We start from the raw sequence: 25,773 nt of genomic DNA, 5'->3' as shown, positions 1-25,773 counted from the left end.
GTTCCATCAAAGGTAACAAGACAACTAAAAATGAATGAATAGAGTACTACCTCCGTCCTTATATATAAGATTTCGTTGACTAAATCACGTGAATTAAGAAAGTTGGTTGTAGTATTAAATTTGTTGGTAATTTAGATTGGTTTACCCTTGAAGGGAGAGAGTTAGTTTGTGGTTATATTGTATTATTTATTACATATTGCAGAAAAATATGAAAAGTCATTAGGGGTAAGTTTGTAAAGAAATAATTAATGCAGTTGAAAAAATAAAAGAGATCTTATAGAAAGGAACAGTTAAATACCACAAGAGGATCTTATATTTAGGGATGGAGGTATATAATACTGGCATGCTAACATGTACAGTATATCCCAAGATTTTAATAAGTTATATAGAAAAATTTGAGTGATCCATCAAATCCCAGTCAGCTACCGTTTGGCTTTACCTAGAAAATCAAAATGACCCCACCACTATTTGTTTGTCTCAAAATGTCAACATAAAGAACTACCTCCAATTATGTCAGGACAACTTGAAGTCACTTTCGGTGCATCTCTATGCTCAAACATAGGGATTATATTTTCTTAAAAAGAGTTCAATAATAACTCTCCTCTAAATCATACTAGAGAATGGAAAATATAACACTCATTCATTACACAGTGATTTGTTTGTTCAATATTATAACCTCTTGGCACTTTGTGAAGGACATGGGCCATAGTTACATTTCAAAACAGAAAAAGCATTCAGCCTCAAGGGCGTGGCACATGCACAGAAGTGAAAGCAATTGCCACCAAAGGATGCAAACAAGATAGTGGTGTTATTAAAGATAAAAATGCTACCCCCCCTATAAATCATATCAATAGTAACGTTTTGTAACAGACAAAGATTGTCCTATTAGACTACATTTGTACAATGAAGTGCTTGCTAGGTTGTAAAAGAAGCACATCAAGGTTTCTTTATCTCCAAACAATGTCTTCTATTGAATATTGAATGAAAAGTGCAAGATGATTGAGAACAATCTTAAATAAGAATTAAAGGAAAAAGCATACCGGGATATGTGGATCTCATCATCATGCATGTCTCCCTTGCCTGATAAATTGACAATACATACGATTTTATATCCCTTGAGGATTTTAACATTTAAAAAGAAAAAGAAAGAACACATAAGAGGGAAATGAGTGGTGAACCTTCCATTTCATCAACTGAGTAATCATCGCGGAAATGAAGGCCAATCAAAAGACTGTAATCCATGATTCCCTCGGCTTCCAGAAACTCACAGTCTCTATCAAGTTGCCTGAGCAAAAGCCATTACACAAACCTAACTCTATAAGAACAGCATGAAAAATGTTAAAGGGAAGAAGAAGAATGTGCAACTTGGTAAGTTCTATACCATTTAAGCTCTTGAAACCAAGACTGTTCTAGGTGAAAGACAAAATCAAGATCAAGATCTTTGAGTGTGGTAGTTTCATCAATCTCCTCCCGGGGTTTATCTGTGATACGACCATGAGAAGAACCTTTGATATCAAACCTTTTATGGATCCGATACTCCGAACAAAACACATTGCCCATCACAATAAACCGGATCTGTTTTTTTTACACACAGCAGTACAAGTTTTCATTACATTTTGACAAGGATTAGGAAATTGCCAATTACTCAATGTTTTCAATAATCAAACCATACCTTTTGACCTCCAACGGGTTTGATACAATGTGCCCCTAGGAATGCTGTTACCAAAGAATTCTTGTACTGACAAACATGTTGGTAGTAACTTGGAAGCATTCTGATAAGCACCTGACACAGACACCAACTAATTATTATTTTGAATAACCTAAAAAGAACATGATAAGCAAAGCTGAAAGTGAAATTTCACCTTACTTGTTGAAGAGTGCGGTGGAGCACTAAGGCAACAACGGGCTAAACAATCAAAGACCATACCCAAAACCTTAAGGCTTTGGGCAGAGATGAGGTGTTTAGGTATCTTGGTGGTGCAGGTCTTTAGCCTGTTGTTTCTCTAAGTACTACCTCGGACTCCCCAACAATAAATTATACGGTTCAAAACTAATTTCTAATTTCTCTTGATTTAATGAATGCAGCCAAGCGAAAAATAAAACAACAAACCTTGACTTCAGATTTCTTGACGGTCTTGATTATGAAACGGTCATCTTGAGTGAGGTAAAAGATGCTTCCGCTTTTGCCAGGAGAAGACATTTCTCTTAATGAATCACTTCCACAAATAGCAAACATGTAATCCGCAGGATCTATGGCAAATAATTCCCTTAAATGTCTAAATATCCAATCCACCAACAAAAAAATAACAACCAAGATATGGGCACAATTAGTATACAAAACACAAAAACACAAGCAATCAATCTAAAAGGGGCATCAGTAAAATTGAAAAAAAAATGTTAACACCTGAACACCATTGGACAATAGTCTTTCCACCTGAAGTCCACTGATTGATATTCTTGAGGTGCACACCTGAACCCTTCCTGTGGCAACCTAATCCAGAATTTCTCCTTGGGATCAAAATCCACTGGCCTAAGCTCTCTCACAGCAGAAGCATACTTGCCAACAGTGTATCTATAAGCAAAAAACAAAACACCCCAGCATCAAACAATGCCTCAACATCTATGATGACACAGACATGAACACCAGACTAGACACGAACAAGACACTCACATATCGACATCAATAATGATTTGAGAAAATGAATTAATTGAGTGTAATCATATATGTTCGAACATTGACAAGACACGTCTTCCATAAGTGTAGGTGCTACAAAGCTCTCAACTCTAATTATGTTCATAAAAAAAACAAAGCTATCAAAAGCAATACCTGATACCAAGTTGAAGACTAAGCATAAGATCGTAATTCTTATGCCCCTTGGAAACAGTTTGACCAGGCTTCTTAACCTGATCACCATCAATAGACCAACAAGGACTCTTGTTCAACACACTTTCTCCACTATTTTCAGATTCACTACCATCTTTATCTTTATAAAACACATAAGAATCCACATTATCAACAATTTCACAAGTAATATCACCAGCTTCACCATCAAGTTCCCAAATACAAATCCTTGGAAAACCAACACCGCCACCCTTTAAACCACCATCCATCGAACACCTCTTTTTCTCCATCATCACCTCACAATTCTTCTCTTCGTTCCCAAAAGTGAAAACACCATTCCCTTTAGGAATCCCATTTTCCCAATACCCTTCATAACGATTCCCATTTTCCCAAACCAAAATCCCTTTACCCCAAATAGCACCATTCTTCCATTCACCAACGTATTCATTCCCGTTTTTCCAAACATACCTTCCTTCACCATCTTGCAAATTGGACCTCCACCATCCTTCATAGACATCACCATTACCGTAACGTTTCTCGCCGAAACCGTTTTTTCGATCGGCGAGCCAGTTTCCTCTGTACATACCTCCGTCGACTCCGATGTATGACCCGAATCCTTCCATTCGACCCGATTTGAATTGACCTTCGTAGGTAGCTCCTGATGGCCACGAGAATTTACCTTTGCCGGAGGCTTTTCCTTTGTTCCACTCACCTTCGTACATGCACCCGTCAGACCAGAGGTATTTTCCGGTGCCGTGAGGAATGTTTTTCAATAAGGCTCCGGTGTATATGTCGCCGTTGGGGAGAGGGTTTTGTGTTGTGGAGGGAGTGACGCGGCGGGATGAGGTATGAGGTGGTGGTGGAGGGAGGAGGAGGAGGATGTTAATGTTTTGGTGAGAGAGAGGGATGAGACTGTCTTGCATTGTTCGAGTATTTTGTTTAGCGGCGAGGGAGAGTTGCCGGAGAGTGAGGTGGTGGTGGAAGCATTTCTAGAGAGAGAGAGAGAGAGAGAAAGTGAATGTATGAATGTTAGTAGTAGCAGAGAGCGAAGGTTGGTTTGTTTGTAATGTTGTTTATGTTGATACCATTCATGTACGACAAAATTGAAATCAAATTACACGAGATTCTTAGTCACCGACGCTATGTCAAATATTGTCTATCAATGTACTCATAGAATGTATTTCATGTTATAAACCAAAATAACTATTTTTAGAAAATTAATTTACTTTTAATTATTTTCTGGTTTTGTTTTAATTTTTTAATTATGTTTTTTTTGTTTTTATCTTTTAATTATTTTTTTATTTATTTTAATTTAGTCTTTTAACTATATTTTGTTCCATTTTGATCTTATAGTTATATTTTTAATATTTAAATCGATCATTTTCATTAATTTCTGTAAAAAAAAAAACTTAACTTTAACCTTTTTTTTGTCTCATTCATCTTTAAATTCTATTTTTTTATATTTTTTCAATCTAAAAACCTACAAAATTCATTAAATTCATGAGTTTCAAACATAACATTTCAAACCTATAACTAAAAGTCAAATAGACAACATTTCAATCTCATACAAATGAAAATTTCATTATTTTGCTAATTCATAAGGGATTCTAAATAAGGAGACTAATGTTCTCCACTAATTTTATATCTGTTTTTTAGTTACTTGATTTATATCGCATTAACGTTAATTTAGGATTTTCATTCAATTTTGCAGATTCAACGTGTTGGGATTTGAATATTTTTTATTTTTTTTTACTGGTATTTGACTTTAGTTAAATTTTTATTCTATTGTGTGTGTTGCAATTATCACATATTTTAAGTTTGAAAGATTTTATTTTTATGAGATTTTTCTAGATTTGAGGTTGAATTCAAATATTATGGTTTTTATGAATTTTTGGATTGAAGGGTGATGAATTTAAGGGTTTGGATCATGATATAGGTGATGAAGATGGTAAATTTACTAAATTTTATTTTTATTTTTAAAAAATGATCTAAAGAAAATTAAATATCAGATTTATTAATTCATAAAGATAAATAATTGATATATGGATTTTTTTTCTAAGTTTTAAATGTTATGGACTTGAATTTGTAAATTATGGATTTGATGATGAGTTAAATGAATTTTTTTAGTTTTTAGATTGAATGAGATAAAAAAAAATTATAGATTTTTTAGTTTGGAGATGAAGGAGATGCCAAAAGTTAATATTTTTTAACATAAATTACAGAAAAATATCAATTTGACTGACCCAAGTATAACTAAGAGATCAAAATAAAAAATATAATTAGAAACTGAAATGAAATCAGAAAATAGGTTAAGAGATTAAAAGACTAATCTAAGCTTAATTAAATACAATTAATTTTCTATATTTCATATAAATATAATTCAAATTATTAAATCGTCTCATTGATTGTGAAACCCTTGACTACCAACATTAAATATTTTTTTATTAAAGTAATGATATATTATTTATAATAATATTAAATAAGTTAAAATTAATTAATTTTTACTTTTAACGATGATCAAAATTTTATACCATTTTTTTTATTATAATATTCATAAGAGGAAATATATATTAATAGTAATAGTAATACTTTTTTCGTCTCGTTTTATATATTTTATTAGAGTTTGCATAAATATTAAGAAAAATAATTAGTTGCATTAATTTTAATAATAAAATTAATAAATAAATTTAATGAATTGAGATACAATAAATAATAATATATTAATAAAAAATAATTAATATTGTACTAATATTATAAAATGATAAATAATTTAATAAATAAAAGATAATGAATAATGCAGATATGTTATGAGACTAAGAGTAGTACTTTTGAAGAGCTAAGGAAAGTATGTAATTATTAGGTAGTCCCGTTTACATCTTCCTTTTACCTGTTATGAATGTACACTTTTTATATACTTGTTGTAAATGAACGAGGTAAGAGTTTCTCATTCCAGATTAGTTACAATAAAAGTTGAGGATGTGTTGAAACAATAATATGCTTATACCAAAAAAAGATAAAAGTATTTATGAAGAATATTTTATTGGCAAAGTCGTCAATATTTTATATTAATAATATGGTTTAAAAATTTATAGTAATAAAATTAATTATTTTTACAAAAATTAGAATGAAGAAATTGTGTCTCATTTGAAAAAATAAAATAAAATAAATACTTTCAAGTACAATAAACACTTTAAATAATTTACATTAATTTATCACTAATGAAATAATAAAATTAATTATATTTTTTGAAAAATCTTCGACAAAATATATCAATATTTAATATTAATAATATGATTTCAAAATTATAATAATAAAATTAATCATTTAAAAAAATATAAGATGGAATAATAGTATATCATTTCAAGTTAAAAACTTTTGGTATAAGCAAAATTGGTTTTTCTTATAAAGAAAAAATAAAAAATTAATCATTTAAAAAAATATTGGATGGAAGAATAGTTAAAGAAGACTTTTGGTATAAGCTAAATTGGTTTTCTTAAAAAAAAGAAGTTCCAATAGTCACACTAAGACCAATCACAAGCCAACAAACTGCAACTTTTTCTTGATATTCCGTTTTTGAACTAAATTAAAAATTATATATTTAAAAAAATAATATATTTAATAATTTCATATTTAACTTGAGATTACTATATACTATCCTCTGTTGACAAATGAATGAAAGCCCGCGAAGGCAAATTTATAATTACAATTATTTTTATTTCTAATTTTGTAAAATGTAATTTCAACATGATTTTTGAATGATATGATAAGTTATTTAAGTGTTTGATAAACTGAAATGATATGATAAATTAATTTATAATTTTATTATATTATATTTTTTTAATTAAAATTTATATCACAAATATGCGATAAGTTATAAATCAACATGATATAATAACAATATCAATGTATTCAATTACTGTTATAAAATATAAAATTAAAATATAATAAAATATAAATATAAAAATAAAAATAAAAATAAAAATAATTTACAAAATATAATCTAAAATATAAAAAATATAAATCTAATTAAATAGAAATATAAGAATAATTAATAGAATTTGACATAAACATAAAAATGAAATATTAATGATTAATTTAAATAATTTTTATGATTTTATCACAAGGATAATTTTGTCTTTTTATATAATTTAATAAACTAGTATTTAAAATCATAAAAATATAAAAGTTAATTGAAATTTTAAAATAAATATAATTTATTTACAAGAGTATTTTTACCATTTACATATAATATATATCATATATTTGTTTACATTCTAACAAAAAAAATAGAATTATTTTGTTATTCGTAATTTTATTTTTTAAATTTAAATTGTTTATTTAGTAGTATCAATGATAATTTTGTTATTTAAATGTACTATATATTATATTATATCATATGATATGATATGTATTAAATACGTGACATAAAATATTGTTATCTTATTTGTTATCATGATATGTGTATCATCATATACAAAATATAATAATATTTATCATATCATTATTCAATTTTATATTTTGTCTTGTCTCTACGACTTTCTCCGTATCAAATAGATCCTAATAATTAATATGTTATTTTTTTTTTCATTTTATAGAATAATAAAACCTTAATAAGAAATTCAGTTGAGTAATAAATAAAATATAATAAATAATTATTTCAACCAAAATTGAAAGTTATTTTATCTAACAATTTGTCCGGAAAGTCGTCAACCAATTACTTGATATATTTCATATGCATTGATAAAATTGTCGATCATAAACAAAATATAAAAAAAGAATCATACTACATGTTCATATTTACCACCTCAATTTTATGAAGAAAAGAAAAATATACATATTTGGTCCTCAAAAACAACGTTCATATTTAGAGTCAATGATTTCTGGGCCGCTCGGTGGCATCAAAAGACACAATTCCGAATCATTAACCCACCACCAAATTACTAATTTGTAATTCAAATTTATAACATCAGAAAAATACAAACGCAATTATTCTTTGTGTTTTGTTATTGACCTAAATAAGCTATTGAACTTTATAAATATATTATAATTTATTTTTAATTCTTTTAAAAAAATTTAAATAATTATCTTTTAAATATTGTCTATAATATTTTTTATTCATGTTTTTAAAATAATTCATATGTATTATTTAAATTTTTAAATTATTTTTTCTTCTATGATTATAACATTATAAAAATATCTCTCATATAGAGTTATAATTTTTTGACATATGAAGAATTAAATATATATTTTTTAAAGTTTTTAGTGTTTAAAAATTTATATTTATTTAATATGTCATTTAAAATTTTAAAAATTTATAAGGAAAGTTCTTATAATATTCTAAACATATCAAAAAATAATAATTTTAAAATTTGATTGATAAAAATAAATTGACTTAAATTAGAGACCAAAATTATTGATTAAAAAAATTTGAGAGACAATTATTAAAAAAAATTAAAGAGACTAAAAACAAAAAATATTATATCTAACACTTTATTTAAGGACAAATGTGGGAATTGGATTTCCTACATCAGGACTTTGTAACCAATCTTTATTGCCCAATTTTGAACTAATGATGGAGATTATTTTTTATTAAAAAGACAATTTTTACTTTATTTGTTCAATTCTATCCTTCTTACACGCTATAAAAATATAATTTTTTTTTTATTTTTAATGAAAAACAATTTTTGTGTGGATACAAAAACTTAGACACACAATTTAAACAAAAAAAAAAATATATTTTGTAATTATTTTAAAATTATATATTATTTAAATATTTCTTTTTTATGTGTGTTCTCAAATAGTGTTCATTCAAGAATTATTTAAGAATTATTCTTGAATGAATATTGTTCAACACATCTGTGGTTTTGTGAAGCGCGTAAGGAAAGAGTAGAGATTGCAACATAACCCGTATCCGCGTATATTCACTTGAATTCGTCTTAATTTGGACGGAAAAAATCTAATTTGATTGAATATATGTATGAGTTTTTCCCGAAATTAAAATTCAGAGACGGGTTTGTGAGTGTTATATTCACCTCACACCCGCACCCAAATTCACCCCACTAGTAATATTATTGTAATTTTTAAATATTATATACTTGTACATATTGAATATACTTTATATTTTTTAATTAATTATTAAAAATTATAATCTTGTATCTATATAAAATATTTAAATTTTTTATTATAGTAATAATAATTATTTTATTATATTAATTATAATATATTTGCTTTTAAATTTATAGTTTTATATATATTAATTGGTGTGGATTTTCCATGATTAGTCGGGTGCAATGGATGGAAGAGGCAAAATATGCTCCCTTTTGTTCCAAGAGGATAGCCTATCGTCATATTGCAGCTGGGACATTGGACATATTAGCAGGTCTTTTCCATCTTAGTGTATGCCCACTTCAACGTTTATACAAAGAGTGGCGTGTGGGAAATATTGAAATAATCCTTTTAAGTAATATCGATGTTGTATTTTTTGCAGCTTTTGTTGTTGTTGAAACTATGTGGTGCGGTTCAACAACTACCCGATTGAATTATTTGTTCCTACTCAATATCAATAGGATTAGGGATACTTCCAACAAGAAATATATCGAACAGTTGGTGTTGGGCTAATCGAAAATCAAAATTTATCAGAAGCTTGGTCTAAAATTCCTAAAAATTTAGCTTTTTATGATTACATCAGCAGTAATTCGGCAAAAGGCGGGTTGTTTAAAGCGGACTCAACGTAAATGGAATAGTTGTTGGTTGGTTAGGACATCCTATTTTTAGAGACAAAGAGGGAATATATAGAAAGTCCATTTTATGAAATTTCTGACCGAAAAAAAAAATACAAATGTTTTATTTGTCACCAAGAAGAGATGAGTGTTATATAGTAGTTATGGGGAATTTTTTAGCACTGAATTGAGATATTCGTGAGGAACATAGTGTTCCAACTCAGATATCATCAAGAATTTCTTATTATTGCATGGGAACAAGTTCATCTTCAAAGTATTTTTCTATTAGAGCCTCACTCATTTCTTTTATTGAGCACAATGATGCAAATCGAGCAGTTTCTCTTTCTCAGTCTAAAAAGTGCATTGTTGAAATTGGATTGGAACGCGAGACCCTTCCACTTGCCATTCCTAAAAAATAGGCTATCTTTAATTATTTTTATCATTTTTATTTATCATTTATAAAAGTAGTTAGTAGTGTTTGTTCCCCAAAATAACTTAAATTGTAGTCGAAATTGTCCGCTAAATCATGTTCATGATTGTTTTGACATATGGATTATATGATTACGAATTTGGCTCATATGAAGTGATAAGTTGGTAGAGTGAATGAATTAATAATTAATATTATAATCACGTATGATTAATCATATATGTGCACATAATATCAACTATTCATTTAATATTAATGATTAGTATTGCTCGCTTTATTCTCTAAAGTGAATTGTTCATTTTAGAAAAACCATATCATATCTTATATCTATTCAAATGATTTTTCATATGAAATTTTAATGGCGTCTACAAAATATACTATTACACACACAAAATTTAATGTCTCTTTGCATAGTTAATTTTTTTATATATATAAAAAAAACTAATATAAGGTGAATCTCGTATAATAATTGGAGCATCATAGATGTGTAAAGTGAACTCTTCGACAAAGGTATTATATTTATAAACACTTGGGCACTTGAGTTAGTGAATAAGAGATATTAAAAAAAAAATGTGTATATTTCTTTTGAGTGTTGATGTCTTTGTATAACATCAAAAAAAATTGATTTGTGTAGTATAGTCTATCTAAAGTCTCTTTGAAGTTTTGAATTACATCGTTTTAACATTCAATATTGTATTAAGTATTTTCAATTTTTCCTGCAAACAAACATGAGTCTTTTTAGCATGTTTGTCATCACTTACATTTATTATGGAAACTTCCTAAAATGTCACCCATTTGAAAAATGCTAAAAGTTAAACACATTTAAGTTTAAAGTTTTTATGTTATAGACTTTTGAAAAGAAGACACATAAGACACGTATATTTAGTTAAGGTGATCTCAATCAATCATTATAAATATTTTTTCAATTGTACAGTCTCGCATCCACGCGTCTCATGATCACTCTCATTCTGATGTAACCGATTTCATTCAATGTCTATTTGTCTTGTGTACCCACAATCACTCTTCAACCATGCCAATCTTATATGTCACGAATGTTACATAAGACATAAAATAGCATTTTATCATTCTATGGTGGGGTTTTAAGTTTTAACATATTAGTGTGTAAAATTTTATAGATGGTGTGACAATTTGGTATCATTGTCAGGGCAACGTGTCACAAGACTTTTTATCTACCACTTCATCAAACTTGAATAAAAAGATTAAAAAAAAAACATAATAAGAATATTGAATTAAAAGAATTAATCTATAAAAAAACATTCGAGTAAGTAAAATCATAAAATTACCACGTTATAAGAACGAAAAACAAAAATTATATTATTAATACATTTTAAAATTAAATTGCATAAAATGTTAAAATAAAAAATCATTTTAAATTTTTTATGATTTGAAAAATAAAATAATTTTTTTAATATACATATGCATTGTGACATCGCTGGATTCAATTGTGACGTCCTTATTACACTTTATTGTTATAAAGAATATGCGTTGTTTTTTAATATGATATTAATAATTATTTTTTCTACGTATATATCTAAACTAATAGCGTTTGAAACATATTTAAGTAATTATATTTTATTATGTATTTATGAAAATTGTTATAGCTAATGATTAATAAGTATAATTTTATAAAATTATAATTTTTTTTCATTTATTTATAGTTTTTTTAATATGGGTATAAAATATATGAACAATAAAAAATAATAAAGATAATTAATTATCTATCTATCTATAGTTATTGAAGTAGACGAATAAATAATTATCATTCACTAATCGACTTTGTTTCATTCGACGTGACAATCCCAGTTTCGGTAGAGAATAGAGGTAAAGGTAAATTTGAAAAAATTATATTGGTTGTGATTGAAAATTTGCTTTCAATTGGTTATTTTGGGATTCAAGTCTTCCTTAATTGTTATTTGGAAATTTAGAAACGAGTGCTAAATTGTAGCAGCTGTTGCAGTCCGTTTCTCTCAGTTTCGGTGTCTCTTGGTTGCCTAACAAGGTTGTTGGTTTTTATGTGCATGCCAACTATCATGTATTGTCAGAAATGTTTTTACTGCAAATTTCGGTGTAGAGTTTCTGGAGATTTAGAATACTTCACTTCCGTCTAAAATATGTGTTTTTTGTTGGGGTTTATTGCAAGATAGGCTTCTTATAAGAGTATAGTTATGGAGAATTGAAGTAATATATGATCTCAGTCAACAAAGTTGTGTTTGGTGTTTTAATGAGCCATATTCAATTAGTCACTTGTTCACAATTTGCCCAAAGGTTGTGGAAGTTTGGAGTTTTACTTATAATTGGTTAAATTTTCTCTTGTATGGATGGGGTAGTGAAATGATTGACAATTTAAAATGTTTATTTTGGTCTTAGTTTATATGTAGCTAAAACACAAATAAGAATTTAGCGTTCTTATGTTGGTGGATTCATTCAAGTGATTGTTTTCAGTTGTTTTTTTCATATTAATTGCTCATCCAACAAATGAATTGAAGCTCATGAAGTGTTTTTGTAAAACAAAAAAGAATAAAAAATGCATAATTGTATGAAAAATCAATAAAATGCTATATGAACACACATAATTGTTAACTCAGTTTAGAGTTCAACTCTTACATTTGAGAACATAATCCGACATGAAAAGATCAAGAATAATGGGATAAAAGTTTACAAAATTTATTTTTATTTGCCTTTGTCTTGTACAATTATGTTTTTCAACAAATTTTTTTACATCATGGCTAACTAGGCCTTATATACACAAGTCAGTTACACTAGAGAGTAATAGGAAGACAACTAACTGAAAACACAAGTCACTTTGTTTGATTTGCACGTAACCAACATTAAAGGAACTCCAAAGTCTTTAATTTTGAGTGCTACTTATCAACAAATTGATACCATGGTACCAAATGAGAAGCTTTAGTATGTGATCCTCCAAATCAAATCCTTTTAGTCTTCTATCTCAACTATCATAATTAATTCTAAGCAAATTCAGGCAATGTCTAAATTTGCTAAGTGTGACAGTTTTTGTAAACATGTTAGCAAGATTGTCACGTGTATGCACCTTTGCCACATTGATCTCACCATTTTTTATGGCATTTATCACGAAATGAAGTCTAAGATCTACGTGTTTGGTTCTTTCATGATACGTCTGATTTTTACTCAAAGGAATGACACTCTGACTATCACAATTTATGCAAACTGAAACTGTATAACTCTTAGTTCAGTGACCAATCCTTTTAACTAGATCCCTTATTTTACAGCTTCAACAAGAGCAACATATTATGCTTCTATTGTTGATAATGCCACTATGCATTGAATGTTAGCTTTCCAAATGATTATGTTGTTAAACATTGTGAATACATAATCTATGAGGCATTTTCTTCTATCTAAATCACCAGCATAATCAGAGTAAAAAAATCCTTTGACTGGTTTTGATGATTTTGAGTTAATGTAGTAAATCAAACACAAACTTTGAGTTCCTTTTAAGTACCTTGAAATTCATTTGACAACTTGTTAATGGCTTATACTTGGGTTTCCCATAAATTTGTTTGTGACACTTACAACGTGAGAAATGTCTGATCTCGAGCATACCATAACACACATGATGATTCATGTCTTCCATTCCCTTGGTCGTGTTTGGTGACAAAGATGACGAAAGTTTGAAACGAGTTGCAATTGGAGAGCTGACAACTTTGATTCACTTATATTGAACCTATTTATGACTTTTACAAGGTAGTTATCATGGGAAATGGTCAATTTTCCTTGCTCCCTGATCCTCATGATTTCTATTCATAGAATTTATTGGTTGGCCTCAAGTCTTTTATCTCAAATTATTTATTCAACTGACTTTTTTATTTCATACTTTTAGATGTTATTAACATGTCATTCACATATAACAAGTAAATGTATGAAGTTGATAATAATTTTTTAGAATACACACAATTATCAAAATTTCTTCTTGCATAATTTTGACTAAGCCTGAACGAATCAAACCTCAAATACCATTGTCTCAGTGATTACTTTAGCTCGTAGAGTGATCTTTTTGCTAAGCAGACCCAATATTCCTTTCCTCAAGCCCTATTGCTATTTGGTTGTTGCATTATGATTGTTTCATTTAGATCATTATGGGAAAAGGTTCTTTTGATGTCCATCTGTTCTAAGTCCATGTCAAAATGGGCTACCATGGCTAAGACTATTCTTATTGATGCATGTTTAACTAAAGGGGAGAAAATTTCAATGTAATCCACCATTTTCTTTTGAGCGGACCCCTTTGCTAGTAGTATAGCTTTGAACCTAAGTGGTTCAACTCCTAAAATTCCCCTATTCCTTTCGAATATTCACTTGTTGCCTACAATTCTAGAGTTGACATGCTTAGGTATGAGAACCCAATTGTTGTTTTTCTCAAGTGAGTTGAGCTCCTCAATTATAACTAAAAATAATTTGTCTTTATCTTGACACCTGATAGCTTCATTGTAGTTTTCTATGATCTTCGTGTATGATTTCTTCAGCAACATGTAATGCATAACTGACCATGTTTGCATAAACATATCTTTGAGGGGTTTTTTATGCTCTTTTTTCTATGTCCTTTATGAGATTATAGTCATCTAGTTCATGTCCTATTGGATTGTCGTGGTATGAGAAAATATCATTTTCAGTTGAGTTAGTATCAACTTTGCCTTGTTGAGTATGATGTTTTTCTTTCTATTTTTTGTAACTTACTCCACCTAAAGATCAAATTTCTCAACTTCATGTTGGTATGAGCTTTTACTGTGAGGCTTGGTTAGGGACTTATACATGTCAACCTCATGAAACTTTACACCTCTGCTGATGATACATTTACTTTTTTTAGGACACCATTTCCTATAGCATTTGGCTCCACTTGGATATCCAACAAAATACCTTTTATTGGCTCTAGAAACTAATTTTTCTTCATTTACATGATAGTATGCAACACACTCAAATACTTTTAGGTGATTGTAACTGACAACTTGTCATGTCCACATTTCTTGAGGGATTTTGAGCTCAATGGCAGTTGAACGCTCAAGTTTATCAAATAGCAAGTTGTATGGACAACTTCTCCCTAAAATTGTGCAGATATCCATACATTTGATAGAATGCATCTCATTCTTTTAAGCAAAGTCCTATTCATCCTTTCAGCCAATACATTTTGTTGTGGTGTGTTTCTTACAGTTTTGTGTTTGTTTACACCGTGAGTTTTGCAATAACTAGTGAACTCCTCGTTGCAAAATTCAAGACCATTGTTTGTCCTTGAATTTTTTAACCCTTTTGTCAGTCCTATTCTCAACCATATACTTCCAATCTTTAAAGATTTTGAATGCTTCATCTTTGCTTTTCAACATGTAAATTTATATTTTTCTACTACAATCATCAAGAAAAGTAATGAAGTGCTTATTGTCTCCATGTGAAGCAATTTTGGAGAACCCTATTGATCATTGTGAGCATATTCTATAATTCCTTTTGAGAAATGTTTCCTTTAGAGAACTTGACTCTATGCATATTTCCATACACACATTGCTCACAAAATCCAAGATCACGAATCTTGTCACCACCCAACATGCCTTGTTTGCCTAGGATATGCATTCCTCGTATACTTACATGTCGCAACCTAAGATGCCACAAACTAGTTTTGCTTGATGACTAGACTACCATAACTGTCATCCTTGTAACCGCTTGACCATTGAGAAGATAGATACTATGATCTATTTTTCCCTTCATGATCACCGATGATCCTTTTATCACTTTTAAAATACTTTTCTCTGCCTTGTAAAAACAACCAACTTTCTTTCTGCATTCCTATAGAAATTAGATTCATTTTCAGCTCTGGAACATGTCTGACATTTGATAAAATCTTCATAGTGCCATCTTATAGTTTTAGCTCGATTGAGCTAATCCCAACTACCTTGTAGACTGATCTGTTACCCATGACCACCTTGCCTCCATCAATTTATTTGTAATAAAAGAACCAATATTTGTTTGAGGTCATGTGAAATAAACACTACGAATCAAGCACCCACTCATTTTTCATTATTTCAATTGAATTTTCCATAAGAACTTGTGTGTTCTCATACCTTTTAGAGGCTATTGAAGCGTTTCCATAGCCATCATCACCATTTGACCATTTATTTCCTTTCCAATATGAGTCTTCTTTCTTGAAATGCCTCTATTTCATGGCAATGGATTTATCAGTAGTAGGGTCTGATCATCATCATCCAATTTTACTTCAAAATTTTCAAGATTTAAAATGATCTTATTAAACTCATCCATATGATCTTCCAAATTGCATCTTGAAAGTATATAGCTTTTGTTTTAAGTATAAAAGATTTGGTAGTGATTTTATCATGTATAAAGATTCCAATTTGAGTCAAATACCTAATGTCAAGGTCTCATTTGACACTTTCCTTATAACATTGTCTCCAAGACTCAAGATTATAGCACCATGAGCCTAATTCATGAAATTCTTCTTCTATTTTTTCGAAATATTGGGTACCATGTCCTTTTCTCCTACTAGTGCACAAAACTTTCATCTCGAGACGCCATAACCTAAAATTATTTTTCCCATCAAATTTCTCTAGTACGTACTTTGTTGATGTCATCTTCTATATGAATCGAGAAAACTAGGAGCTCTGATGTCAGTTGTTGTTTTTTTTTTCTCTTGATCAATTGCTCACCCAACAAATGAATTGAAGCCGATTAAGTTTTCTTGTAAAATAGAAAAGAACGAAAAATATAGAATTATATGAAAAACCAGTAAAATGCTAGATGAACACACACATAATTGTTAACCCAATTCAGAGTTAAACTCTTATATCTAGAAGATTGAATCCAACACGAATAGATCACTAATAATGGGATAAAAGTTTACAGCTTTATTTTGAATTGTCTTTCTCTTGCACAATTATGTTTTTCAACCCTTTTTTTTACTTTAGAACTAACTAGGTCTTATATACACAAGACAAGTCAGTTACATTAGAGAGTAATAGGAATGCAGTTACAACTAACTGAAAATAGCTAGAAGTCAATTTGCTTGTTTCGCACGCAATCAACATTAGACGAACTCTAAAGTCTTTAATTTTGAATACCACTTATCAACATGTTTAAAAATGATGCCCTCTTAATTGTGGCAAAAAGGACAAATTCTAATTTGCTTGTTGGAAGTTACAATGCACCTACTCAAATATGGATGGTTGAATTATGAGTTTGGCTTAGATTAAGATCTAAATTATGTTTGCAGGAGGTATAATGCGATCGAGCAGGGGTAGATTGTAGTAGATGGGTGATGTTTGTAGGATGTCTTCTACTTGCTGTATTATTTATCTTTCAATCTAATTTGCTCTATATGTATATGGTTGCAACAAGTAGATTAAAAAGAGTACGTTGTATTAATTTGTTCAATTTTCAAGCACATAATTGAGTGAGAGCTCTACAATTCTTTATAGAAGGTGAGTAGTGTTTTTTTTTACTATGATGCCGAGTTTGGACTTATCAATGATACAAAGGGTTATAGTTCACTTTGTATTCTTTTTAATAAAATTTTTTGCTTATAAAAAAGAATCAAAGTTAAAATATGAATTTTTTAACTTGAATTTTTCCATAAAAAATGAAGAAAAAAAATTAATTTCTTTTAATCATTTTTATTTTATATGTTACGGTAGAAGTCTATGCAAAATTGAGTTCAAATTTTGATTTTTGTGTGTTGCGGTAGAAGTCTATGCAAAACTAAGTTTAAACTTTGAGTTATAACATGTATAATTATTGAGGATATCATTGTTCATTGAATAGTAGATTGCTTCTCCTCTTTCTCCTCATCCTCTTTCTCGAGTGATGTTTATTTGGTTTTAATCAACCAATTAGTTTCGATTTATTACAAACTCAATGAATAATTATCATTATTAATGGTACAAAAATTGAAGGCATAAGTATTTTATACACTTCAATTTTTTTACATTTATAAATATTTCATCGCTTTGTGCCATGAAGCTAACTATTGTGAGTTTATCCCTATATTTATTTATTTTTGTTTTACTATCTTTGAATGCATTCTCATCCATGTATATTTTAATAATTTAAATGAATTAATATATTTTATTTTGTCAAAAAAGATCAAAATTTTATTAATTTTTGGATTTTTGAACTGTGAATGTTTAAATGTTTATATTTAATTAATTACTTATTAAATTTTTTAAATAATATAAATAAATTGATTTAATAATATTAACTAAAATTATTCATTGAAAATCCCGGAGAAGACTAAAAGTGAAATGATTTTTTTTTAATGATGATTTTATAAAATAAATTTATAAAAACTAAAATACATATTTGACTTCTTAATCAATTATAAAATAAAAAATTACAACCAAACGATTAATACATATCGCCTAAGGACAAATCACTTTAAAGAACATGAATTTAAATCTGAAATAAAATTTCACCACATTCCACTTTAAATTTGACTGAATAACGGTGATTTATTTTCCGATAACCGAAAGAATAAAAATATACTTTTTTTTTTAAAAAATAAAATAAATTAAAATTATATTTTATTTTAAATTTAAAAGCAAAATAAATTAGTGAAAATCGCGTGTGTTTTTTTCCCACAGCGAAGGAGGGAGAGAAAAGAGAAAACGTGAGAAACTTCTTCGCTTGAAAACACAAAATATATACAAAACCATCCAACACATTTTTCTCGCCTTTCTCTTCTCCACGCATTCATTCAACAACTTCCTTCTTCACTGTAAGATCCTCTCTCTCTTTCACGCACACCGGCACCCACACTCTCCATTCACAGACACACACTCAACACACTCTTCCTCACTCAAACTTTTCATTTTTTCTCAACTGCTACTTACCCTCATATTAATTGTGGCGGGAACCAATTTTTTTGGCGATTCTTTATTTTTTTAAATATCCTTTCCGTTTCGATTTTTCTCGTTAATGTACTATACCGAATTTATCCCCTTCGCCGTTGTTTATTTGACGCCGGCGTAACGTCTATGCGGCGGCGGCAGCATGTTTCGATACTCGTGAGTTTACGCGTTCTGAGATCTCCTCTAGGGACACGTTCTAGGGTTTCATTTTGTTCTCTTGTATTAGGGATTCTTCTCGGGACACAGCGATGTTGGAGTTTTTGTTTTTAATGTAGTGCTTTACGCACTGTGCATTTATTGAAAAATAATTAAATTTATTTAATTTTCTTTTTTCCGTTTTTCTTTTTGTTTGTTGTTGGTGTTTGAATTTTTATGTCTTAGGGTTTTTTCATTTGAACATTTGGGTCGCATTTTTAGGTCTGTGCATTGGTTTTAAACTGGATTTTTATGATTGTGTTTTTCAATTTTCAGTGTTGTCGCAAATGAGCTTTGTGTCTCAGTGGTTAGTTTTGAAAAATTGTTTATGGGAAAAAAAAATTAGGGTTCTTGCTTGAAAGATGCTTAGCTTCGATAAATAATTGGAGTGTCATGAGATTGACATGCAATTCAGCTAGTGAAATTGTATCTGCTTATTTTGGGTTAAACTGGATTTTCATTTTCAGTTGGGTAACTTAATGTGATTGTTGAAGGAGACTAAATAGATAACATTGGAGACAGTTATTATACAACTTGAAGTTTCTGTTTTGTTGAATTTTGGATGCAGGGTGCATGTCTCTGTTTGACAGGAACTGAGAGTCTTTTTCAATGCCTCTTTTAAAGAGGAAGCCTTTTGCCTTGACTGAGCCTCCTCAGGATTTGAAGCCAGACGAGCATGTTTACCAAGTTCGATTTACAAAAGAAATATTTCGAGATTATCAGTATCCTTTATAGATATTTATTTTTATTTCATTTTTCTGGCATTACTGCTATAACCGTCTTTAACTTGAATGTGTTTAGAAATTAGATTAATTTGTGTTATTCAGCATTTTTGACCACTTATTACAGTGTTCGTGGCTAATATATGGCTTTTGCATTCCATATCTGTTCCCTAGAAAAATAGAGGACATGGCTGTTCCACCTTAACACAAAATAGTGATTATTTGAACCGTTTGAATCTATACCGCCAGAGGGTTTGGGCATGTAAGGTAACTGGAAAAACTGGCTTGACTTATGAAGAGGCTTTGGTGTCAGAACAACAAGCCACTGAGAAATTCCTACAGTTTCCTAAAGAATTTATGGCACCTGCTTTAAGGATCATTCAATACAGTAAGAGATACTCCCTTCTTGAGCTGAAGAGCTTTATTTTGATGTTGTGGATCATTTTTTTTTGTTCTGCTCGAGTAATTATAGTGTTGTCTGCAATTGTTGAATTATGATACTTGTTAAATCCACAACTTTCTGTGCAATGGTTAATTTAGAGTATATATATGCCTGTTTCAGAATGAATGGATGGATATGATATTGCACCTATAAATGGATAACACATCCATTTAATCCCGCAGCACTAAAAATTGATTTTATTTTTTATCAAACAATGGTATTCAAAAGAGAAATTACTGTAGCTTTTAGATTTCTGCACTGCACTGATGTTTTGGGTTCTTAGTCTGGATGGGTGATTGTCTAGGGTCTACTAAAGGGTTCAAACTAACTATCTGTCTGGCTTGACAAAACTTTTCTGTTGCCATTTTTTATTTTTGATTATAACCACATTGTTTTCATTTGTTTCATATTTCCAAAGATATGTACAGAAAACAATGAAAATAACTTTTTTTGTTTTCTCTGTTTCTTGTAAAAGCATTTTGAAACAAGAAACAAAGTGAAAACAAGGTGACTGTTTTGTAATTAGAAGTGAAAACAGAATGAAACTAAGTTTTCTGAAATCTAACAGGCCCTAAACGTTCGCAGAAGTAAGTACAATATTTAATTTGCAACATATTTTCACCTCCAATTGACTGTAATACTAAATGATGTTATGCTGGGTATTGTGTTTCCTCACCTCTGTGGACTAGATGCTCTTTGTCTATTTGATTGCATTAGTAGATTACTATGAAGCTGGTCAAACAAATTATACAACCTAATATCAGGATAGTCATTGTAACATTTATAAGTCTGCTTCTATTTACATTGAAACCAATATAATTCTGTTTTGATATAACTTTTTCTGCATATCGCTTCAATTGTCAGTCATCACTAAAGGTCCTAGTTTGCTCATAAAATGCCATTTCAGAAGATAAAGGTGTTTTCTAAATCATTTTGTGAATGAATGTATAGATTTTTGTTTTTCTTACACAAGTAATTGGAATTACCAATATTACATTTTGATAAATTGCCTTTATCTGAGGTATATCGATATGTTCATTCATTATATTTTATAATGGGAGTAATCATGTTGCAGCACTTGCAGAGACCAAACTGAAGTGGTTCTAGTGTTATGATTTGTAAACAATTAGGAAAAATAGTAAAGAAATGTCTGAGGAACTGGAAATTACAATAATTGTGCCTGTTTTGAATAGCTACTTTCAAACATTCTGAGGTCATATGCCAGCCGCCGATTTATATTTGCGTTCATCAGAAAGCTTGTGTTATTTTTCACCATGTACTGGGTTAATTAGATATATTTTTTACTGCAGGTATGCTACCTTTGAAGGATCTTGCCGATTCTATTGCTGAAAAATTGCAGGAACGTTTGTTTGTCGGTGCTGAGTTGTATGGGAAAAAAGATGACGATGTATGTCCATGCAAAATATTAAAAGTCATCCAGGAAGAAGTTGACAAATACCGTTATGAGATAGCTTGGCTTGACAAAAGCAAGAATGTAATTGAAAAAGCAGAAGTCAGTGCAGAAGACTTGGTGCAAAAGAAGCCGCTTTTTAGTAGAAATATTTTGAAGTCTTTTATCCGGGAATCTACATATCGAAATGCCCCTTGGGTTTTACACGACAAACTTGCACAAAATCACGGTATCTCAACTGATATTCCTGAGGAGTTACGAGGAAAGCTTTTTATCAAAGATGGACTTATAATTTGCTCCAAGAAAAGGAAAACTGAGGTACGATAAAAATTGAAATATGCTAGTTTCTCTTTCTTTTATGCTTTCATATAAAAGAATAGTTTTCTTGTGGGATATAATAACAAAAGGGAGAAGTCCTAATTTATTGGTTTCAATGATCGGTTTGTTATTTTTTGAATGAATTTCATGACATTATTTTCTATCTAAAATTTGTTATGCTCAGGAATCAATGGAAGAAGCTGATAAACCTAAAAGGAAGAAGTTGGATGGGACATTAGTCAACGGTTCTGCACAAGAGAACGGTATAGTTCAGAGATTGAAGCAATTTTTGGCTTCTTGGTTTATTGATTTTATCTGAGTTGTTTTCTGATCAAATTATACTTTGATATGCTGAGTTTTGAAGTAATTATCCCACTATTGTCTCGTTTCTTTTTTGTTAGTGAGAACTGGAGGTGCATTTCTTGTTGTGTATCTAATCAAAAAGCTTTCATGCCACCTCTTCTCTCTTAGATAAAAACTTAAACCCCTTTACCCTTGTGATTTAGTTATGTCATCTAATCGGTTGTTTTCAAATTTTCTAGATAATGGAGAATCCAAGGAAAAACCAGTCAAATATCCCATTGATGATCTATTGGTGAAGCCTAGTCCAGATGACCCTGTTTTCACTGATCGTCCTTCTCCATCGAGAGACTTCAATGTTCCAATGTATTGTGTAGGGGATCTCTTAATGGTTTGGGATTTTTGTACTTCTTTTGGTAAACAGTTACACTTGTGGCCCTACTCTTTGGAAGATTTTGAAAATGCAATCTGCCATAAGGATGGCAATGTGGTTCTCCTTGTGGAATGTCATGCTGCACTTTTCCGGGTTCTTATAGAAGATGATGGTGAATTCACTTCAGCTGTACAGAAACGAAAGTTGAAGAAGGTTACCATCTAACTTCCACATGATTATTTTTGTTAGACTCTTAGTCTCATCATTTGATAGCTATCCAGATTTCATGAGATGGTTTTTGCTAGTTGAATTTTTCTTGTGGCTATTTTGGTATTCTTTGTGATTTGCTTAATTTAAGTCAATCCTTTTATTGTTTTAATATTACTATTCCGTTCATTTTTATTTTCAGATTACAATGGTGAACTGGAGAGAATATTTATGCGACTTTCTAGAAATGATCAATATTCCTCGATTACGGAACTTTGAAGCAACCATTAAACGGGGACATTATGGCCTTGTAGACGTCAATGCAAAATTAGAAATCTTATGTGAGTTGGTCAATCAAGCCCTTGAAACCGCAGTTTTCAGGGATAAGATGGATAAGATTCTTGAACAGCGGCACGAACTTGGGGCCTCTAAAAGGGAAGAAGCTCTGGAAGATGGTAGGAAGAGAAGAGAAAAAAAGGAGAGGTTGAAAGCTGACTCAGAAAGCAATGGGCATCATCTAAACAGTGGAAACAGCTTAACAAACAATAATCACATTATGCAAAATGGGCACGAGGGAAAGAAAATTAATGGAGAGATAGAATCACCTAGGCTAGACAATTCACATGGTAGAAGGTTAGATTTTATCAAGGGTGCTGTTTGTGTTTGCTTATATACACATTACATTTTTATGGATGGTGGTTATTGCATTTCACTTTTTTCCTCTTGAAATTCAATTTGCAGTGGGATCAAGCATTCAAGTCCTGCTTCAAAAAAGACGCCTAAAAACCTGGATTCAGAGCAGAAAGAACCCACAGAAAATGAAAAAGAATCATCCAGAAAGGGACTACTGAAGCAGTTGAAGGCAGATAAGGATCCATCAGATAAGAATAGTATACAGAAGAGGGTAACACTGCTACTGTTCTCCTTGCTTATATTGTTGTCGGTTCTTGATGTGGATCTTTTATTGACTGTATTATTATGCAGAGAGAATATTTTGAACGGGAGATGGAGAAACGACCTATTCAAAGAAGCCCATTAGGTAAAGACAGAGATTACAATAGGTATTGGTGGTTCCGTCGTGATGGAAGGATATTTGTTGAAAGCTGCGACTCCAAGGAGTGGGGATACTACAGCAGCAAGGAAGAGGTACTTGATGAATATAGCCTGCTATGTTTGCATTCTGTGCATATTTTTTATTCTCTAATTCTCTGTTGGCATGTGCGAATAGCTTGATGCATTGATGGGTTCACTGAATTGCAAGGGTGAGCGTGAAAGGGCACTGCAAAGACAACTGGGAAAACATTATATTAGCATAAGGTGAGCTAGATTAGCTTTTCAATATATTACTAGTTATGCTCAATGCCATTATAACAAGTGATGCATATGCTTAGTAAAAGTCTAGCTATATAAATGAAATGATGGAACTATAGAATGATATTATGTCTGATGATAAATATAAATTTTGTCAATGTTCTCACCTAAGGAAGAAGGATGTTCACGTTAGGATAAACCATTTTCTGGAGTTGTTGGCTGTGGCTTACATAAGTTGGTGAAATATGATGTACTAGAATTTAATATAAATGTGATTATGTTAATGACCCTGATGGCTTGAGTTACTAGATTGTTGTCAATATTATTTTCAATTTAGATGCTTATGGTATAATGTGGAACACATGGGAATGCTGAATTAATAGAGATAAGAACTTCTTTGGTTTTCGGATAATATACACACTTATATAAGTATTTGAATGAGTTGATAAAAATAGTTCTTAATGCATGTATAAGTTATTTTCATAAGATCTTCAAGACAATTTATAAAAAACTTATGTAGAGTTTACCCTCATCCTGTTGTTGATAGTAGAAACTGCTTACGCATAAGTTGTCATATATGATAAAAACTTAATAAGCGTTTTAGTTGTTTTCCAAACGCTAAAGTGGTGTATATAAACTATGTAATGCATTAATATTAAGATATATAGGTGTATATAAACTATGTAATGCATTAATATTAAGATATATATATTTTATTTAATTTCACATTAGTAGCACACATTTATTGTAGTTTGTTTAACAAATATTTGAATTAGACATCAACATTGTTGAAACTTTTGGAACAGAGTTACCCCATATTCCCTTTATTAATTGTTCATATTTTTTTCCTTGCATATTTTACAGCTCAGAACTCCAGAAAAGATCTAAGGATTTGATGCAAAATATGGCAAATGATGATGAGTCTGTGCTTCGAAGGTCTACTCGTGTTCGAGCTCCACCCAGGCAAAACCCTGCCAACGCCTTCCTCAATTATGTTAACAAGTGGAAACAAGAGTAGCGGTGCGAGTTTGGAATTTTTAAGGGAGGGAGTTGGTTCATAGCCTAGAGAGTAATGTAGTTTTTGGATCCATTTTTGGATGATGGAAAAGCATGTTTATGCATGCTTGTTTCTGAAATTTTGTATATGACTTGCACCATTCTTCAATAATAGCAGGAACCGTTTCAAATGCTCCCTTTCTTATTGATAAATATGTTTTAGGACATGATAAATCATGTTTGTTCTGGGCGTGAACTTGGGGTTAAAAAGACATAGAGGTTTACTGACAGTGTGTTTGGTTCTGCATTGATATTGGCGAGACTGTGACTGTGAAAGCTACAATACGAAATATGGAGCTTCATCCCCCTGAGATGATTGCTTCTGGGGTTTTATTCCAGAGAACATCCTCATCTGTTAAAATTGGTCATTAGGGAAATCTCATTGGAGAGGAATGACCTCTGGATCATGGTTGTCAAACTGAAGTATTTATATTTTAATGTTGCAAAAGTAGAACTAAATACATAATTTTCTACTTTAAGGTCACTCATGGGCGATGTTTCAAAAATCGTAGTAGTAGATTTTAGTGTCATGATTCAACTACTTTAAACTGGGATT

At 30.3% G+C, this 25,773-nt stretch overlaps 1 protein-coding gene and 1 pseudogene across 1 annotated transcript; one reads left to right on the top strand and one right to left on the bottom strand.

Moving 5' to 3' along the window:
- Nucleotides 1-3,930, bottom strand: part of LOC101496227 (phosphatidylinositol 4-phosphate 5-kinase 1-like) — a 5,521-nt pseudogene extending 1,591 nt beyond the window's left edge.
- Nucleotides 3,931-18,608: 14,678 nt separating this feature from the next.
- LOC101495895 (uncharacterized) lies at nt 18,609-25,348 on the top strand. The gene is made up of 11 exons (XM_004503812.4): nt 18,609-18,749; nt 19,646-19,799; nt 20,015-20,187; nt 21,552-21,970; nt 22,155-22,233; nt 22,513-22,856; nt 23,053-23,483; nt 23,592-23,754; nt 23,835-23,996; nt 24,079-24,167; nt 25,026-25,348. Exons 2-11 carry the CDS (start codon nt 19,687-19,689, stop codon nt 25,177-25,179), a joined length of 2,127 nt encoding a protein of 708 aa, XP_004503869.1. The 5' UTR covers nt 18,609-18,749; nt 19,646-19,686; the 3' UTR covers nt 25,180-25,348.
- Nucleotides 25,349-25,773: the final 425 nt, after the last annotated feature.

This window comes from Cicer arietinum, chromosome 6 (assembly GCF_000331145.2).
Source record: "Cicer arietinum cultivar CDC Frontier isolate Library 1 chromosome 6, Cicar.CDCFrontier_v2.0, whole genome shotgun sequence".
In the NCBI taxonomy this organism is placed as follows: Eukaryota; Viridiplantae; Streptophyta; class Magnoliopsida; order Fabales; family Fabaceae; genus Cicer; species Cicer arietinum.
The sequence above is the reverse complement of the archived record's forward strand: the minus strand, read 5'-3'. Positions and strand labels throughout refer to the sequence as shown.

Bases quoted from the DNA above. Each gene is read 5' to 3' on its own strand.
- LOC101495895 (XM_004503812.4), top strand. From the start codon at position 19,687: ATGCCTCTTTTAAAGAGGAAGCCTTTTGCCTTGACTGAGCCTCCTCAG. The intron at 22,234-22,512 runs GTATAGTTCAGA...CAAATTTTCTAG, and splicing joins CGGTTCTGCACAAGAGAACG to ATAATGGAGAATCCAAGGAA. The intron at 22,857-23,052 runs GTTACCATCTAA...TTTTATTTTCAG, and splicing joins AGAAACGAAAGTTGAAGAAG to ATTACAATGGTGAACTGGAG.